Source organism: Chelonoidis abingdonii, chromosome 2 (assembly GCF_003597395.2).
Source record: "Chelonoidis abingdonii isolate Lonesome George chromosome 2, CheloAbing_2.0, whole genome shotgun sequence".
Classification (NCBI taxonomy): Eukaryota; Metazoa; Chordata; order Testudines; family Testudinidae; genus Chelonoidis; species Chelonoidis abingdonii.
Genome location: NC_133770.1, coordinates 19,956,904 through 19,977,539, shown reverse-complemented (window position 1 = coordinate 19,977,539; position 20,636 = coordinate 19,956,904). Strand labels below are relative to the sequence as shown.

The 20,636-nt window shown below is 45.1% G+C and overlaps 1 protein-coding gene across 2 annotated transcripts in view; it reads left to right on the top strand.

The window, feature by feature from the left end:
• The window catches only part of PAXIP1 (PAX interacting protein 1), a 96,867-nt gene that overhangs the window by 36,665 nt on the left and 39,566 nt on the right, over positions 1-20,636 (top strand). For both annotated transcript variants that reach the window (XM_032775620.2, XM_075062194.1), the window contains exons 7-10: positions 2,379-3,117; positions 3,801-3,895; positions 11,879-11,974; positions 19,439-19,576. In XM_032775620.2, the coding sequence (XP_032631511.1) occupies positions 2,379-3,117; positions 3,801-3,895; positions 11,879-11,974; positions 19,439-19,576 (1,068 nt within the window). The remainder of the gene's footprint in view (positions 1-2,378; positions 3,118-3,800; positions 3,896-11,878; positions 11,975-19,438; positions 19,577-20,636) is intronic.

Below are 20,636 nucleotides of genomic sequence, written 5' to 3'. Positions count from 1 at the left end.
GCCTTTCCATTGGTGGGCAGAGCAGTGCATACCACATGCTAAATTCTCAATTGTTTTTATTTGCAAATGTAAATTAGACCTTAGAGCAAGTTTTTGTGCACGCTTAACTGTTGATTGCTTGAGTAAATAGACACACGTGTGTGTAGATTGCTAGGTGTCTCCTTGGCTTCCTGCCTGTGCCAATACCTGGCTTTCAATTGCACATGCATACACAACAATGCATGTGCAAGCTGGTTTTTTTAATCATTTGGCCTTTGAAGACACTATGCAACTTTTTAAAATATTTTTTTTCCACCTTTTGTAGCAGTAGAACAACCAAATATAACTAATGCAAATTTCACTTAAGCTTTCGTTTTAAGCTACACCTCTACCTCGATAGAACGCTGTCCTCTGGAGCCAAAAAATCTTAGCGCGTTATAAGTGAAACCGTGTTATATTAAACTTGCTTTGATCCACTGGAGTGCACAGCTCCGCCCCTCTGGAGCGTCTCTTTACCATGTTATATCCGAATTCATGTTATATCGGGTCGCATTATATCGAGGTAGAGGTGTATTTGTCTGTCTCTGTCAAATTTTAGCTGATGTTGCTGATACGTGTTTCACAGCTGGGCCCAGTTATGCAGCCTTTATACAAAGACTACCGTTGATATTAATGGGGATCTCGTGTAAGACAGATTTTTTGTGGTTTTCAGTTTGATTTGAAAGGGAAAATCTAATGCTGGCTGTGCTTTTAATTTCCCTTCCACTAGAATTCTTGTGTTCCCTCTTCCCCCTGCATTCTGTACAATCTCAGAGATTTTTTAGAAAGTGTTTATAATAAAATTTACTGTAATAAAGACTTTGTACAGGAGGACATCTGAAAACGATTTGCCTCTAGAAGGAAGGATGGTTCTGTGCTTAAGACACCAAACTGGGGCTCAAGAGATTTAGATTCAGGCACAAGCGTCCGATGCATCCGTGAAACAATTACTTAATTCCTCTATGTTTCAGTTTCCCATCTGTAAAATGGGGTAATTGTGGTTTTGTACATAACTGGGAACTTGGGAGGATAAAATTCATTAATTTAAGTCATTATCTGTTGATATGTTCAGAATCTACAAATGATGGGCCCACATAACCGTCTCTTTTGGGCAGGTCTGCACTGCCTGCTGATCAGTCCTGACACCAAATAAAGTACGAGTCCTGAGTAGTGGCATCTCGTTTAACAAGGGATGTTTGCTTTTGGCTTATGGGTACTGTGATGGTTGCTGGCCCTCATAAACTATCCTGCACTGACTAAGATGGCTGGTGCTATCACAGAAGGAATTTCTTGTGTACTATTCTATGGGAAGATTGAAATCACTGAAACTCCAAAAGTGAAAATATATTAAACAAAAATGAAAGTGGACTTCTTGACCTTCCTTATTGGGTTTTTTTGGACACAATATCAGATTTTTTCAGATGCTAAAGAACTCTTTTTTTTATCAGTAAATTCAGATTTTATTTAGTGAAGTAGTCCAATAAACCAATTTTGATTGTTTCAGAATAACTTTTAGATTCCTCTCCTCTTCATGTTTTGAAAGACTTGAATGAAATTTGTAGATTAGTAGTTCATGGAGACTTTCTGTGGCTTTTTGAAGTTGATTATTAATGTTAGAAAAGTGTCTGCTGTTTTAGTACACATTTTGGTATTACTGACAGTTTGCATAGTTTTTCTGTTATCTAGTACCTTTTTTTTAACAAAAATATATATGGTATCTGAGCTTTTGTGAAACAATCTTTCTTAATTGTGAACTGCAAAGTAAAAAATGAAAATGAAGCCCCAGAAGTTTGACTGTTGCCATTAACATAGACAGACTAAATTTAAAAAAAAAAACCCAAAACCTCATATTTTAGCAACACTGAGACTTTTCTGTAAAGGATATATCAGAATAGGTAGTTTCATGACATCACAACTTCCTTTGATTGCAATGTGGCTACCACTGTTTGTGCTATTACTGCATGATCCATTTTGGGATGCGCACAAAAAATCTTGCCATATGCCACGTAGATTTTTGGAGGGAAAAAGGTGACCTGTGCTGAATTCTCCTTCCCAAGCAGCCTAGAGAGTTGGGACTTTCTGCCAGATTTTTGGAGTTATTTCCACTTTCATGTTTTCTTTAGAGTTTAGCTATGCCATTTATAATGCAATTATTCCTTTAAATATGTTCTTTCCATTTTTGAATGCTGTTGTAGTGATGATGTAATAACATATAAATGAAGGATTTTGTTTACTTTGAAAGGTATGTAAAATATAGACATATAATATTCATTCATTTTTTAAAAAGCTAAATATTTTTCAAATTTGTTTATTTATATTTTTATATCTTAAAAGTCACAACATTAATCTTTGTTTTCTAGATCTTGCAATCCCTTTCAGCACCTACAAAAAGTTTAGAACAACAAGTCAATCATAGCCAGCAGGGACATACACAGGCTGTGCTGTTTAGCCAAGTCAAATTAACTCCAGAGACACATTTATTACAACAACAACAGCATCAAACACAGCAGCAGCAGCAGCAGCAGCAGCACCACCCTCTTTTACATCTTCAACCTCAACAACTTATGCAGTTGCAGCAACAGCAGCAGCAACAGCAACAATCACAGATTCCTCAACAACCTTTCCCACAGCAACAATCTCATCCGTTTTCACAACAGCAACAGCAAGTTCATCAGCAACACCAGTTTGCACAGCAGCTACAGTTTCCACAGCAACAGCTACATCCTCAACAACTCCACCGTCCTCAACAACAGCTGCAATTCCAACAACAGCATGCCTTGCAACAGCAGTTGCATCAGTTACAACAACAACAGTTGCAGCAGCAACAATTACAGCAAATGCAGCAGCAGAACCTTCAGCAGCAACAACTACAGCAGCAACAGCAGCAAATTCAGCAACAGCAGTTGCAGCAGCAGCAATTACAGCGATTACATCAGCAACATCAACAGCAGCAAATGCAAACTCAAGCGCCGCAACATTTGACTCAAACATCTCAGCCACTACAACATCAGGTGCCAGCCCAGCAACTACAACATCACCAGCAGCAACAGCAGCCACAGTTGCAACATCAGCTGTTTGGACATGATCCAGCCATAGAGAGTTAGTAATGATTGATTTATAATCCTGAAAGAGATGGCCAATCATATGAAATGTTTGTTGGGTTAAAATTTATTCTTGATCAAAAATATACTATAAACACATAATAACTAGGGACTATCCAGTCCTCTATGGAAGGTGAAAGCATTGAGATCTTTCTATTTTCTGGTTTGTGTTTTTCACCACTACCATCTAAATGTATATATTGTGTTAGTCCATGTGTACTGGACATATAAAAGCAAAACACAACTTTATTTTTGAGAGGCAGGGAGGAAGATTTTAAAAGAGAGAGGGGTTGGGGAAGAATATTCCAAAGGCTGGGGAAACTAGATGGGTCATGAGAGAAATTGATATTCTATTACCATTCACGTCCAGATTTCTGTTTCAGCGCCTGCCCATCCTGGTATCCGCTGGAAAGTTTTTCCATCTGACTGGTGGTGGTTTATATGAAATGAATAGCATATGATTCTTGGTTGATCTAGTTTTCATTTCACACTGGGGGGAAAAACACTTCTTGAGCTATATTGTAGAGAAGCAGGACTTCAGAAAGGAAAAAAAAATTCAAATTTCATTTATTCCATAGCTGATAGTGGGAAATTTTAATATAACAAATGTGGTCTGAAATGGTAGCCTCCAAACTGCTTTAGTTTACAATTTTCTATTCTTTCATCTGCAAACTATTCTAGTTCCAGAAGAATATTTCCTGTTGGGCTGTGTCTTTGCAATTGCTGATTACCCAGAACAGATGTCTGACAAACAGCTGTTAGCGACTTGGAAACGGGTAAGGTTCTACCTTATTCAAAATGTAATATGATTGAAAAGTAAAATAATTAGAAAGCAACGATTGCAAGTATTGTGGTTTTAAAAACACTACAAACTTTGTGCTACATATTACAGATGTTTTGTTATCTATCTTATGATGTAAAGAGTGATATTAAACTACAGACTTAACCAGACAAAACAGGAATAGAAAATGCAACATATGCAATATTGCTCAGTTAATGCTGCTCTTGGCAGCATAATTTAGCATTTCCTGGCCTTTTGTGTTTTTAAACTTTGCAATCTTAATGTTGTATTATCATATTTTTTTTGCATTTTACATCACTATTTAAAAAAAAAAAAAGTTGTGCACACATAATAACTTCAGCAGTTAAATGGGCCTAAGTCTGCTGTGAAGCACACATCTGATGGAGGTGAATGAGATGGGAGAGGGATGTATTTTCACCTATGCTGATGAATAAATACTGGCAAGACCCCAACCCTAACTGAGAGGAGGAGGATCTTCTCAGAGCTCCTGCTGGACAGGTTGTAGTCAAAGTTACCAAGGTCATCCACATAACTATATTTTATTATGCAGAATTCTAACAGTGAATGTTCTGTAGGGACTTTGTGTTTACTATCCAGGCTGAATTGCATGATTTTGTAAGTTGATTTTATAGCTAAGCACAAAAAGAAGTAAAAAAGTCCTGCTCAGTTTTCTAAAAAGTACTAATAGTTATTACATATTTGTTTTTCTAATACTTCTAAAGATGAGAATGCATTTTTCATAGTTCAGCAAAAAAGTGTAAACTACAATCTGTTTCTTCCTCTTCGTTCAAATACTAATAGTTCCTCGAGTGCTTGCTTATGTCCATTCTATATTAGCTGTGTGTGCTCGCCATATGCACTGGTGCCAGAAGTTTTTCCCTCAATGGTTTCTGTAGGGGACCAGCTCTTGCACCCTCTGGAGTAGTGCACACATGGGGCCGGCTCCCCTCACCCTCAGTTCCTTCTTGCCACCAGTGACAGTTCTGTAACATCTGCTGCTTCAGCTAGCTTTTTTCACTTTGTTCAGTGTTTCAAACTTTTCTTGTAAAATAGTTGTACATAGTTCAGTTTCCCTTACTGTGTTAGTGTTAGAGTGATTTACTTGGTTGATCCCAAATGGGACTTAGTCTAGGTTCGGTCCCCAGGCTTTAAGCCCTGCGTTTGCTGCAAGAAATGGATGCCCATCAGCAATCCACATAATAGTTGTTTAAGGTGTCTCAGTGAGTCGCATATCAGCGACAAGAGCCGTATCTGCAAGTCCTTCAAACCCCGGACTAAGAAAGAGAGAGACATCCATCTCAAAGCGCTCCTAATGGAATCAGCTCTAACTCCGGCACTGGAGCAGTCGAGGTCTGACTCTACCCCGAACACCACAGCATCGGTGCAGAGAGCCTCACTGGCGCTGCTGATGGACCGGTGCCAATCCCTCTCCCCAGAACCTGCCAAAAGGCAAAAGAAGACCGGGAGAGGAAGATTTCCTACATCCTGCAAGGGGAAGGAGAGGGTAGGAGAGGAGCCAAGGCCCGAGGAGGACAGCTCAATACTTCCTACCAGGAGTCAGGCCCCAGCTCAGGTCGAGCAGTCCAGCCCATCCAACCCAGGCCTGCCACGCTGGACAGTGACGAGGGCCTTCATCAGTTCGAGGTCCTGTCGATGCCCAAGGCCCTGCAGGCAGCACAGGATATCCTGGTGCTATTGGTGCTGTCCACACTGGCTACGGCGGTACCCTGGTCTGAGGGTAAATCCACCTTGAGTCCTTCCTACAAGTCACTGTCTCAGCGGCACTGCTCCCCATCGTGGGGGATGTCCCACCAGTGCTTGCCCACACGGAGCCACCAGGCATTGAAGGCAGAGAGGCAGGCTGGGCGAAGCCCTCACCAGTGTCCAGACTCAGCACCACCTGCAGGACTCGAGGCGCATCTCGCCGGTGACCTGGCACAGGCCTATAGAAGTCAGCCCTTCCCAGCATCAACAGCACGAAGACCCAGCCCATTGCTTCACCCGTGGCTCATCACCAGTCGTGGGCCCAAGACAGTTGGTCTCAGGAGCAGAGTCACCGGTTGTCGGCTCACCGGTATGTATCATTGCAACACAGATCCCCTAGGTCGGGAGGAAGGCGTTCCCAGAGACTGACCCACTGCAGCTCCCATTCCCACTCCAGATCCTGGTACTGGTTGAGCAGCATGAGATGTGGATCGCTGGAATGCCATCGCTGATCCGCCAAACACTGTCTGTCTCCAAGGACCCGCAGAAGAGACTCATCCTGAGTGGAGAGTTCCCCTTCCAAGCACAGTGATTGACACTTTAGCGACCAGGATCACCGGTCTACTTGCTCATAGTAACCTGAGAGCAACCACTTTGCCTCGAGCTCTGGCACTGGACAGTTGTTGCTAGTGTGCCAAAACCTGGCACTTGTGGTCCCCTCGATGTTGGAGGTACTGCCAACTGCCCCAGGGCCAGTAGCCAGCTGCCTGGTATCCATGTAACCCACGGGGCTTTACCCAGCCTTCACAACGGCTCAGGGCAGTGGCAGGGGCCTTGGACAAACCATTGGCCCTTGGTATCCCACCCTCCCCCAGAGCCAGCCGTTCCTGAAGTGGGAACCCCTCAGGCTCACTTGGATCCTGGGGATCAGCCAGCTGGACCACCAATGGACGTGTCAGACCCCATGGCACCAGCTTCCTCCTCATCTTCACCTGATGAGGTGATTGTCAGGGCCCCTCACCCAGTTCCTCAGGATGATGCTAAGGCTCATCAGGAACTGTTGAAAAGAGTTACCTCTAACTTGGGGCTCCAGGCAGAGGAGCTGGAGGAACCATTGGACTCCTTATTCAGTGCCCTCTGATCAACAACACTGGCCACACTCTGCCCCACCATGAAGAGTTGTCTAAGATCATAAACGCCCTGTGGCAGACGCCCTCATTTCTGCCCCCCATCTCCAAGAGGGCAGAAAGAAAGTACTTTGTGCTGGCTAAGGGTCAAAAGTCCTTATATACCCACCCAGCCTCGAGCTCCCTAGTAGTAGTGACCATTAATGAGCAGGAGAGACAAAGCCAAAGAGGCTGGATTTGTTCAGACACAAAGTTTATTCATCCTCCAGTTGAGGGTGGCCAACCACCAAGCCCTCCTTGGCTGCTATGGTTTCAATATGTGGCAAGCCATGGCCAAGTTTGAGGATTCTCTTCCTGAGGATACCAGGAAAGAGTTCTGGGTGATCCTTGATGAGGGCAAGGCTGCAGCCAGAGCAGCCCTGCAAGCAGCCTCGGACATGGCAGACTCCGCAGCATGCACCATGGCCTCAGCCATCTCCATGCAGAGGGTGTCCTGGCTCCTTCTCTCGGGCTTGTCGACAGAGGCCCAGTCATCAATACAGGACTTTCCCTTTGGTGGCCAAGTGCTGTTTGATGAGCAAACAGACAATAAATTAAACAGGTTGAAGGACTCCTGTAGTACATTGAAAACCCTAGAGCTCTACATCCCTGGTCTGTCCCGTAGGCGATTCAAGCTGCAATAGCCCCAGAGTCAAGGGAGCCAACCCAAGCAGGAGATGAGCAAAGGCTACAAATGTCGCCAGAGCCACCAACCTCTGCCCCCTACCCAATCGGGCATCTCCTGCAACAGGCAGGGTGGCTAGCGGGCATTTTGAGGGTGCACCTGAGGGCGACCACCCAGACTGTACCCCGGCTCCATCCTCCATATGGTTCTCCAGCTGCCTTTCTTTTTTCCTCCCTGCATGCACAGCAATAACTTCGGACCACTGGATCCTCAACTCAGTGGCCCAGGGCTATACCCTCCAGTTCTTCTGCCTCCCCTCCGACTCCCCTTCCCTGTTCCTCTTCAGGGACCCTTCTCATGAAAGTCTCCTCACACAGGAGGTGAAGGTAGCAGTAGAAGAAGTTTCTCGTGAGTACAGGAACAAGGGATTCTATTCCCAGTACTTTCTAATCCCAAAGGCGATCTAAAACCCATCCTGGACCTGTGAGACCTCAACAAATACCTAAAGAAGTTGAAGTGCCGCATGGTCTCCCTGGCCTCCATCATCCCCTCCCTGGATTCAGGAGACTGGTATGCTGCCCTCAACTTGGTTGCGTACTTTCATATAGCGTTCCAAGACTCAAAACGTCCTGTGCTTCACAGTGGGATCAGACCACTACCTGTTTGCGGTTCTCCCTTTTGGCCCAGCAACAGCACCAAGGATGTTTACAAAGTGCATATCGGTTGTAGCGATTTACCTCAGGCGTCGGGGTATTCAGATATACTCCAGGTCTCAAGTCCAAAGGGAAATCGCGGTGCTGCAGGTCATGTGCTGGTCCCTGGGCCTGTTGGTGAATGATAAGAAGTCAACGTTAGTTCCCATTCAAAGGATAGAGTTCATCAGAGTAGGGCTCGACTCTACCTGCATCAGAGCTTTCCTGCTACAGGAGGGGTTCCAGACAATGGTGGACCTCATTGCGGGCGTCTCTGCATTCCCTCTAACCACATCCTGGGTATGTCTGCATCTGCTGGGCCACATGGCAGCATGTATGTATGTCATCCGCCATGTAAGGCTCAAAATGTGACCCTGGCAGCAGTGGCTGGCAACTGTCTATCCAGTCCAAAGATCACCTGTGCATGGTCATTACAGATCCACCGGTGATGCTTACCTCCCTGCAGTGGTGGACCGATCCCAAGGCTGTCCTGGGAGGAATTCCGTTCAACAGCCCACGCCACTCAGTTGAGCTGATATCACACACTTCGGACATCAGCTGGGGAGCTCATCTAGGCGAGCTACAGACCCAAGGGACATGGTCTCTGGAGGAGATGACGTTGCACATAAACATCATGGAGCTCACAGTGGTACATTTGGCCTGTGAGGTCTTCCTACCGCATCTGTCAGGCAAGGTGGTGAGAATGGTGTCGCACAGTACGGCCTCGATGTTTTACATCAACAGACAAGGGGAAGCACTCTCGTCAGCTCTCTATCAAGAGGCTTCTCCAATTGTGGGATTTCTGCACTAAGTACGTGATGCACATGGAGGCCTGTCACCTCCCCGGCATGACCAGATTACCTCAGCAGGTCTTTTTTCTCTCACCATGAATAGTCGCTGCATCTGGAGGTAGCCCAAATGCTCTTCCAGAGGTGGGGAATTTCCCAAGTGGACTGTTCACCACAAGACAGAACAGAAAATGTTATCAATTCTGTTCCCTCCAGGGTCTGGGCAAGGACTCTCTTTCCGACACCTTTCTCCTGTCATGGTCAGAGGGTCTGATATACGCATTCCCAATGATCCCACTCATCAGCAGAGGCCTGTCAAAGATCAAGAGAGACAAGGCCCAAGTCCTCATGATGACCCCGTGTGGCCGTGCCAGCATTGGTTCAGCACGCTGATAAACCCAGCAGCAACCACACCCTGGATCCTTCCTGAATGACTGGATCTGATTTCGCAAGATCACAGGCACCTCCTCCACCCCAATCTCACCTCCCTCCACCTCACGGCATGGGTGTTGCATGGTTGAACCCAGAGGAGCGGGTCTGCTCTGATGAGGTCCAGCAAGTCCTCCTGGAAAGCAGGAAGCCTTCCACCAGAGCATCCTACCTGGCCAAGTGGATGAGGTTCTCCCATTGGGCATCTGAGCGTAACATCTCTTTGTCGTGATCCTCCTTACAATCTATTTTAGATTACCCGCTTCATCTTAAGAACCAGGTACTGGCCCTCTCTTCCATCACGGTGCACCTTGTGGGTATCTTTGCTTTCCACCCACCGATCCAAGGTCAGATGGTGTTCTTGCACGACATGTCGATCAGATTCCTGAGAGGCTTTGAGAGGCTCTTCCTGCTGATCTCGTGTCCTGTGCCACAGTGGGACCTTAACTTGGTTCTTTCTAGGGTCACGAGTCTGCTCTTTGAGCCTATGGGCTCCTGCTCCCTTTCCCACATGTCATGGAAGGTCACTTTCCTTGTGGTGATAACATCAGTAAGATGAGTGTCGGAGATTAAAGCCCTGACATTGGAGCTGCCATATATGGTGTTCTACAAGGACAAAGTTCAACTGTGACCCCATTTGGCCTTTCTGCCAAAAGCAGGGTCTTCCTTCCATGTCAACCAGGAGATCTTCCTCCTGGTGTTTTGTCCCAAGCCATGCACCAGTAGTGTGGAAAGGAGGCTGCATGCCCTGGATGTCAGATGTGCCTTGATGTTGTACCTGAAGCGTACCAAGCCCTTCCGCAGGTTGACCCAGCTCTTCATCGCAACAGCAGACAGGTTGAAGGGGCTTTCGGTGTCCTCACAGAGGATTTCCAACTGGATCATCTCCTGCATCCGGACCTGTTATGACAGTGGTGGGCAACCTGTGGCCTGTCATGGTAATCCACTGGCGGGCTACGAGACAGTTTATTTACATTGACCGTCCGCAGGAACGGCTACCTGCAGCTCCCAGTGGCTGCGGTTCGCTGTTCCTGGCCAATGGGAGCTGCAGGCCAGCCTGCGCCTCTTCCCGCAGCTCCCATTGGCCAGGAATAGTGTGGCCCATGGGTTGCCAGTAGCCCACCACTGTGTTACGAGCTGGCACAGGTCCCACCACCACCGATCATGAGGGCCATTTGACCAGAGACCAGGCATCCTTGCTGGCCTTTCTGGCGCACATTCCCATTCAGGACATTTGCAGAGCCACAAAGTTCGGTTCACACATTCACGGCGCATTACGCCATCACTCAGCAGGCCAGAGATGACTCTGGGTTCAGCAGAGCTGTGTTGCAATCTACACGTCCATGAACGCCTGTCACGGAGTGTGGGGGTGTGTGGGGGCCCTGCACCCCCGGCTTCCTGCAATTCACCATAACTTTTAGCCAGCCAGTAAAACAGAAGGTTTATTTAGACGACAGGAACACAGTCCAAAACAGGTCTTGCCGATACAGACAACAGGACCCCCTTTAGTTAGGTCCCTCTGGCAGCCCTGGGGAGGCCACAGCCCTTTTGGTCGGGGCGCCCCCCGTTTATTTCCCAGCCAACTCCAAAACTGAAACTTCCTTTAGCCATCTCCTTTCTGGCCTTTTCCTGGCTCCATCCCCAGCCTTTGTGTCCTTTGTCCAGTTTCCCAGGCAGAGGTGTTACCTGGCCTCCAACCCCTCTCCTGAGTTCTTATGTTACATGCTCAGGTATGCTCCCTTCCCCAATGCAGGCAGTCCCAGCAAAACTCCCCTGCAACCTTCCCAGGTTAATACTCCCCACTCAGCATTCAAATAACACATCAAGAACATTCCCACTTCGTCACAACGCCTTCCTGCCTCTGTTTGGTACTGCCTGGGAGTCGCCTAATATGGAATGAACATGAGCAAGCACTCGAAGAAAAGACAGTTACCTGTTCTGTAAGTGATGTTCTTCGAGATGTGTTGTTCGTGTCCATTCCATGACCCGCCCTCCTTCCCCACTGTTGGAGTTTCCGGCAAGAAGGAATTGAGGGTAGGGGGAGCTGGCAGTGCCATTATACCACGGCATGTGCGCGCCACTCCTGAGGGTGCCAGAGCCAGTCCCATACGGATACCACTGAGGGAAAAACTTCCAGCACCAGTGCATGTGGCACGCGCACACACATAATATGGAATGGACATGAGGAACACATCTCGAGGAACAGCAGTTACGGAACAGGTAACACTGTCTTTTTTTAAAGTCATACAAAGAGAAGCTGTTCCCAAGTAATGCGTTTTTAAATCATTATGAATGAATGCATTTTTAAAGATGAATAAGCAAGAGAACACTTGTCATATTGATGTATGAAAGAACTTGGCTTTGTTTACAAAACTTACTTGCTTCTTGCAAGTATGCCTTTGTTTTGTTTTTTTTTTAACTGAGGCCAACACTTAAGATGTAAAAACACTCCACTAACATTAAGTCTGTTAAGTAGAATACTCCATTTGGAACTGTGGGCTGGTTAGGTTAACAAACATTTTAATTAAAAATTTGGTTTTAATGGTTTACCAGATCATTCAAGCACATGGCGGCACTGTGGACCCCACGCTTACAAGCAGATGTACGCACCTTCTCTGTGAAAGCCAAGTCAGTAATATGTATGCTCAGGTAAGCAAAATAATAACATAAGTTGGCACACGCTCATGTACTGAAGTATCTTTGAAGTATGTCAGTGTTTGCAGGTTTTATTGTAAAGAATGAATAACACACTATGGATTAAGTTCTTCAGTTTTCACTAACATAAAACTTCCATTGCTATTTATGGGAATTTGTCTTAGTAAAGACTGCAAGATTTGTCACTATATTAATAACTTCATAGCTCCAATGGGGAAAGAAGTTGACAGTATATGTGAAACTGTCACAGTTCTTAGATTCACAGTGTGGAGTAGAAATACAAAGAATTGGAAAAATTATTAGACCCTGCAATTTAAGACTAGAAAGTTGATTTTTAGAGTAGTTTTACATTAAATATTGACATTATTTCATTATTTCTTTTTTAATCCGCTGTGTGCTTGTCTTTCTGACAACTTATGATTTGATTCCATTAATTCACCATTTTCTTTAAGTGGAAGTTGTTTTATAAGTAAGATTACAATGTTCAATATTTCAGCAGATACATGATTTGTACATACAACTGAAAATAAGTGATAAAGTGGAACCATACGGTATAAAACTTATATTGATTTTTGGAACTCCATTACTGTAAAAAAAACAAAAAAAAACCCTACCAGCTAGACCTTATTTGTACATAAAATCCAGACCAATTTATCCTGAAATATACATACATGTTTAAATTATATAAATTGCAGCTGATTTTATACCAGTAAAACCTTTGTAGGCTTCATTGGCTATTTGCCAGGAGACATGGGCTGCACGTAACTTGCATTGAAACATACATTTTACGTTCTATTTTTAATCAAAAATAAATGCACACAATCCTAAAACTTGCTTCAGGGGCTACAAGAGAAAATCAAACTGTAGACTGGCACTGTTTCTCTCAATCCAGTTTTTAATAGAAATTATAAGAAATGGTCCTACTATTATTTTATTAATTAATGTGGTGGGGGGGGGGGGAATCAAACTTCATAAATTTTTAAACAACTAGTTCTGGCACCCTGAGTGGAGGAAAAGCATGAATAATGCGTAACATGCCTATAAAATTAGTTTAATTTAAGACTGCAAACAGTAAAATGCTTACATATGGCTATTGTGTGGTGCCCATACAGGAGATGTTTGAGCACTTCAGTTATGCATTTCTTATTTTAGCATGTTTTTAATTTCCTTTAAGTGTAACCTCCACTCTGAATTTCCTGGGTTTATAATTTTCAGTTTTGGGATAATTATAACTTGTAATATTTGTTATCCTTAGATTACTCTCAGCCGTAACTGCATCTTACCATAGTTTTTTGTCTAGGAACAGAATCCGTGAATAAGATTTCAATTAATTTTTCTTGTGTGGAAAGTTTGAAGAGTCTGTGTTCCGTTATTAAAATCACATGGGACAAGGAAAAGACTGATACAAATGGTAAATTTTCAGGGGACCTGGTTTTTAATTAATATTTTAACTCATAAACTACTAATAGATTTATCTGTACTGTCTCAGAAAATTCATTCTCTACTCAACTAGTAAGCGCTGTAAGTTTGGCAAGGATATGCTTTGTTTTTCATAGATTGTCTCTTTAAGTAAAGAATGGAACACACACCTTAAGTACAGAGTTCTTCGATTCAGCCACATATTCCATTTAGGTGTGCATGCAGCCAGCTCACCAGAGCCAGAAAACTTTGCCTAGCAGTACCCATGGAGGGGTGGCACTGACCTCTCAGTTCATCACCTGGGGGTTGTCTTGGTTTCACATCACAATGCCCTCAGTTACTGAGAGCTTTCTCTGTATATAGTTGTATAGTTAGTACCCTACTTAGTGTTAGTAAGTTACTGTAGTTAGTTGCCTTGGATGATGCCCTCACTAGGGTTCAGACACTGCTCATCATTTCGGGGGAGGGATAATCCCCATCAGTGACCCTACACACGATGCTTGTTCTGTTTGGGTGAGGATCATGCCAAGGAGCAGTGTTCAGTTTGTAAATTGTTCACTGAAAGGACTCAGGTGGCTAGAGACCTTCCCCTTTAAACATCACCTCCTCGAGCAACCCTTGAGGCCTGTTTCAGCACTGAAGGCCTTGTGGGATCAGCGGTCACCCTTTGGCTTGGCGAGTAATGCCGCTCCCTGCTTTAGGGCTGGCATCTCTCCCAAGAGATGAAGAAGCTGTTTGGCGTCCTCGAGTTCACTGAGGAAAAGGTTTCATAAGACCAGTCGGGACTGCTCCAAATTTAGATATTCTTCCTCTTTGTCTAAGAAGAGCATGGACTGGCACTGTGCCACTTCCGGCATATGGGATGGAGCAGTTCGTTCAAACTGCTCACTAGTTCTGCGTAGAGACTTGCGAGAGTTGCCTCTGGTTCTGGCCCTGGGGTGTCCGTTGAGTTCAATATCAGTGACATCAGTGCCAGCACCAGCTGTTTCCACACCGATGGCATAGCGGGCAGCATCCCATTGGTTTCAGACTCCTCACTCTGCCTATCAGTTCTGGACTCTCTATTTGTGCAGGACTTTGCTGGGTTTACAGCATCTGTGGCCTCACTGGCACCGTTTGGGCATGTTGCAGAATCTCAGAGTCCATCAGCAGTACAGCGTGGTCTCCCCCTGCCACAGACTCAGAGTTGAGGCCATTGCCAGGCCCGGCACCGAGGACCTCCTTGGCACCTGTGTACTCCTTAGCATTGCCATTCTCTTGGCAGCAGATCCTGTCTTCCACCTTGTCACAGCGCCTGGCACCGCGTGCAGCTGTGATGCATTTGGCATCGGCTGTACCAATTCTATCGTTGGCAACAGAACCTCTTTCCTACAGGATAGCAAATGAGTCAGACTGGCTCCTTGCACCATTGGGACTAGCTCTACCACTGTCCTCAGAGACCCAGGTCTCCTTGGGATCCAGGTAGGAGTTCTCCTGCTCTCCATCACTTGATCTGCGCCATAGACAGTTTTCGGAGCAGCATCATACTGAGACAGGCCCTGGCCCAGAGCCTACTGGCCATCATTTCCCTAAATGTATCCCCAGTGTCCTCCGTAGAATCCATGGGACGCTCCTTGGTCTCAGAGGTTGCTCTCCTCACCCCATTCCAGAGCAAGATCACTAGGCATGTCGGTTCTACCACAGGTTCTGGCATCAGTTGAGCTGTCCTTCTTGGGGCCTCCAGAGTTGTCTGACAGTTTGGGGATGGGACTCATCCCTAGTGCAGCTGACCGTTTCATCGTCATCCCCTGACGATTAAGCATTACCAGACTCCCTCCTTCAAGGCCTACCAGAACCTTTTGCATCATATGACTGCTACCGTGGGCATCCAGGCAGACCTTCAGCTGAAGAATAGTCACAAACTGCTGGATATTCTCCAGCCATCTGCCCTGTGGAGGGTAGCCCTCCCGATTAACAATGCAGTCCTGGAGTGTTCAGAGGTTCTTTGGAGTACTCTGCTTCACTGCCACCTGCAGTGAAGTGTTCAGAGAAGTGTTATTTGTACCTATGCAGGGTTTTGCGGGCTTCCGTTCCTATCCGGTCCCTAATTCCCTGGTTGTCACTGAAGCGAATGATAGGACCTGGCAGCGCAGATAAAACTCTGTTCCCAAGGACAAGGAGTCCAAGAGAGTGGACTTAATGGATAGAAAAATCTATACCTCTTCTTCCCTGCAAACGTGTATTGTGAACCAGTGAGCATTGCTGTCCAAGTGTGATTTTATTAATTAGACTGCTATGTCTAAATTTGTAGATCAGGAAGCCTCCAAGGAGGATTTTCAAGCATTGATAGCTGAGGACTCTTTGGTGGTCAAGACTTCCTTGAGGTGGCTTTGGACGTGGCAGAGAGATCAGTCAGAGTTATGGCCTCAGCGATAACCATGAGAAGGGCATCTTGGCTGCAAAATATGGGCATTGCTATTGATGTGCAGCAGACTACTGAGGACCTACCTTTCATGGTTGAATGCTTTTTTTCGGATAAGACTGATGAAACCTTGCACTCGTTTGAAGACTCCAGGGCTACCTTATGCGCTCTGGGGATCTGTACTCCAGCAGTGCAATGATACCATTTTTACAGTCAGCAGCAGCATCAACAGTGTTGTTTGTGGTGCTCCTTAGGGCAATCTTTCCCTCCCCTGGGGGAAATTAGTCATAGATACCAGAGGCAGAGGTCTTCTGATACTGGTTTCAGTCAGTTGACTTGTCCTACCTCGGTGTCTACTAAGCATGTGTTTTGACTTGCTTGTCCAGGGTAGCAATCCCCTTGTGACCTTTATGTCCCTGTCTCCCCAATTCGGAGATGGCTTGACTCCTTTTGTTTGTTTGGGGCTTGATTACCACCGACAGCTGGTTCCTCAGCGCCACCAGATCAGGTTACGCCATCCAGTTCTTTTCCATCCCTTCTCTCTGCCCTTCTATCCCATCCCACTTCAGGGACCCCTCTCGTGAGACACTGCTCCTCGAGAAGATTCACTCTTTGGTCGCAGTAGGAGTTGTAGAGGCAGTCCCTCTGCAGCACCAGGGCCAAGGGTTTTATTCCTGGAACATTCTGGTTCCCACATTCAAAGGAGGAGTGAGACTGATTCTCAGTCTCTGCAGCCTCAACAGATATATCAGATATGTGGGATTTCGGATGGTCACTCTATCAACTATTCTCCTGTGTTTAAATCAGAATGACTGGTTTGCTGCTTTGGACAAGGTGACCATATTTCCTTATGCTGAATATGGGATACCTGGTAAAATTACTTGTATTCAGGCGAGTTCAGTGGCAATCAGAACGATGCAGTGCAAACATTCAAATTAACATCAGGTTGACTGAGCCCCTATTAAAAGGAAATACTGCGTAGTTGGAGCCTTTTTATTTATCTTCTTTTCTTTTAGGCTTTAGGGTTCACACAGGGAGGGGTTACACATACATGCGCGCACACACCCCTACCCCACCCCACACACACAGGGAGGGGGTGACATATACACACACTTCTGTTCACCTCTCTCACACGGGAGTGGTGACCGACCAGCCTGACCTTCCCTACCCAGCGCTCTCCACCCTCCATGCTTGGCTGGGCTCCCAGGATGGGCCCGCCTCTCCTGGAATCTGGCGCTTCATCTTCCAGAGGCAAAACGCAGGGTTGCATTGCTGGTCAGAACAGTAGGTTAGGTTTCCTGTCAACATTCTGGAGTTTTGCGTTGTTTACAATGCATTCCATGTCTTTCGAGATCATATCAGGAGCTCAGTGGTTCACATTGTTACAAACAACACCACCGCAATGTATTATGTGAACAGACAAGGAGGAGCTTGCTTGACAGTGCTGTGTCAGAAAGCAATCAGGCTGGTGGTTTGCATCAGAGAGAACATTATTCTGGTGGTCGATTGCTTGCCTGGGTCCCAGATTCACCTCAGCAGGAGTTTCTCCCTCAGGCATGAGTGGTTTCTGAAGCCCAGAGTCCTGTGTTCTAGCTTTGCATTTTGGGATATCTCTACGATCGATCTCTTCACTATGAGAGATAACTAGAAATATCGTCTGTTCTTCAGGGGGCCTCAGTCCAGGCTTGCTGACTAGTGCCTTTCACCTGGGGTGAGATTAGGAATTCCTGTATGCTTTCCCTCTGATACTAATCATCCCGCAGGTAATCCTCAAACTCAAGTTGGACCATGCCAAGATCGCCCTCACTGCTCTAGCATGGCTGATGCAGTGCTGGTTCTCTAACCTTCTGGTGTTATTAGTTTGGCCTCCCATATCTCTCCCTCTTCATTCTGACCCAGCATCAAGGTCAGACCTTGTGTCCCATGCTCAGCTCTCTACTCCTCACCGTGTAGCTGATCAGTGGTTAGACGAGGAGGAGGAAGAGAAGGAACACATTTTGGAGGCTGTTCGACAGATCTAACTTAATAGCAGGAAACCCTTCATCAGATTGGCCTGTTTGACCAAATGAGAACTTTTTTGGTGTGATCATTGGATCTTCAGGTTCAGCTGATGTTGAGTGGGATTCAGGATTCCTTAAAGTACTTGTTGCATCTTCCGCTCTTGCACTCAGTTTGTTGAAGGTGATTTCAGCATTTCATCTGCCAATCCAGGGGAGGTTGGTGTTTTTGAATGCCATGGTTCTTGAAAGGAGTCCTTCATCTCCATTTGCCAGTGAGAGAACCAGTTTCTTTGTGGGACCAGAATATGGTCTTAGCAGCTCTGATGGGACCTTCATTTGAGCCTTTGGCATCTTCTTTTCCTCTTCTGTGTCAAAAGAGTGCGTTCCTGGTGGCTATAACATCCACGAGGAGAGTGTGAGAGTTGCAGGCTTTGATGGCAGAGCTTCTTTACATGCAGTTTTTTAAAGACAAAGTGACCTTGTGGCCACACCAAAAGTGGTGTCTCAGTTTCACTTGAACCAGTGTATCTACTTGTCTTCTGTCCCAAGCTGCATTCAATCTTGGAGGACCAGCCTCTTCATTTGATGGATGTTAGGTGCTGTCTCTCCTTTTACCTGGAGAGGACTAAACCTTTTCATACTTCGCCTTTTCAGTTCATGTCATATGCAGACTGGATGAAGGGACAAGCAGTCTCTTCGCAGGCAATGTCCAGGTGGATAACTTCCTGCATGAAGACTGCATATGAAATAGCACGAGCTATGCCCTCTCAAAGGGTGCAAGTTCACTCTACAAGGGCACAGGCTATGTCAGTGGTGTTTTTAAGCGACGTTTCAATATTGAATGTTTGCAGGTTTGCCACTTGATCTTCTGTGCATACATTTACCAACCATTATGCCATTACTGTGGCATCCAGAGCAAATGCAAACTTTGTTAGAGCAGTCTTGCAGTCCTTGTTTAAGTAGCCACGAGGCTGGACCTACTGCAGGTACTGCCTGTGAGCCACTAAAGTGGAATACATGTCTGAATCTACTCAAAGAAGAAACAATTACTTATCGTAACTGTGATTCTTTGAGATGTGATGCAGATAACTATTTCACAACACACTCTCCATCCCCTCTGCATCGGAGTCTATACTCATGATTTTTGGTGCGAAGGAACTGAGGAGCGTTGCAGAGGTGCTGCCTAGTGGAGCCAGGGGAGCGGTTACACCCATGAGGTGCAAGCGCTGCCCCCTCCAATTAGTACTGCTAAGCAAAAGTGTCTGGCTCTGGTGCTCTGGGCGTGTACACATCTAAGTAGAATACACATCTGCATCACATCTTGAAGAGCTGTTGTTACAATAAGTAACAGTTTCCTTTGACCAACTCCTCCATAATAATACATGTTTAATATTAAAAGAGAAATAAAATGTATCTTCCGGAAACCCAGGTCTAGTGTTCATAGTATGTCTGAAGGAGATGTAGTGTGAAAGAGGGCACCTAAAGGGCTGGGGGAAAGAATTATATCCTGTGAGAGTTCAAAAGAGCGAAACATCTTTTTAATGGGTTAAGTGTGGGTGTCCTAGCATGTTGTTTTTAATATAAGTTAAAGCTAGAGTAACAACTTCTAACTATATATATATATGTGTGTGTTGGTAGGCTGTGAGAGAAAGGAAGAGGTGCATCACAGCACACTGGCTGAACTCCATCTTGAAGAAGAAGAAAATGATACCACCGCATCGAGCCCTTCATTTTCCAGTGGCATTCCCACCAGGAGGAAAACCATGCTCTCATCATGTAAGAAAACCCAAAGTTAAAACAACTAGCATTTTTTCTTTAAAAGCTTAATTGCACTGAGTATTGAATATTGGTTGTATTGAGACTGCATGTCAGTATCCAGTGCATATCCAGAAAATACCTAATTGACTTTTCCCAGTGGTGGGATTGGCTTCAGATACATGTAAATAAAGGATTTTCTCTTGTTCTTACAAGTGGTAGTTAGAACTTTCCACTTATATGGTGTGTACCATCCATTGATCTCCAGTGTTTTATGCATTAATGAGTTTTAAGCCTTACAGTACCCTTTAATAGTTCTTCATCTTACACATGAAGAAATTAAGGCACGGAGATTAAGCAAATTGTCCAAGGTTGGACAGCAAGAATCAAGATGAGAATTGAGGTCCCCTGTTCTTTAACCACTAGACTGTGATCATTTTTCTCTTACTTCATAGATGCTGATGTTCTTGCAACTGTGGCAGTTTGTGTGTTTTGGTTTTTAATGCTTGGTATTGAGAAATCCCAATTTGCAGGACCAAAAAAAATAATGAAACCTGTTCTTAGACTGGTAACTAACCATTCACAAACTCAAGAGATTGAATTTTGATACTTCAGAAGTGAGAATACTTTGAGAAATCATATTTTTTTTGAGTGCAGTGGACGGCATCTTAGTTGCACCACTTTCATTAACACTAATGGCAAAACGCACTGCGAGACATTGAACTTTCCCCATACAGGGCCTGGTCCTGAAAACATTTGTGTATGAAGTCAGTGAGTAATGTTTGCATGATTGGGGCCAAAGCCAGTAGTTTCAGTTCCTGCAACTTTTATGAGAAGATTTTGAATTCAAATAAGGAGGGACATGTAGAATAGGAGATAGCATCATCCTAATATTCCTTTCTCCTAACTGGACAATGACAGCTGGAAATTTTTTCAATGAGCAGAATTTAATGTTTGCATTGATGCCTGAAGCAGGCTTTGTAAGGGCAAAAAGGAAACTTTTAATTTGGATGTTAAAATATAGCTTTAATCTTGAGTGCCTTCTCAATGAAGAAAACTTCATGAGGACTTCTTAGAGGTC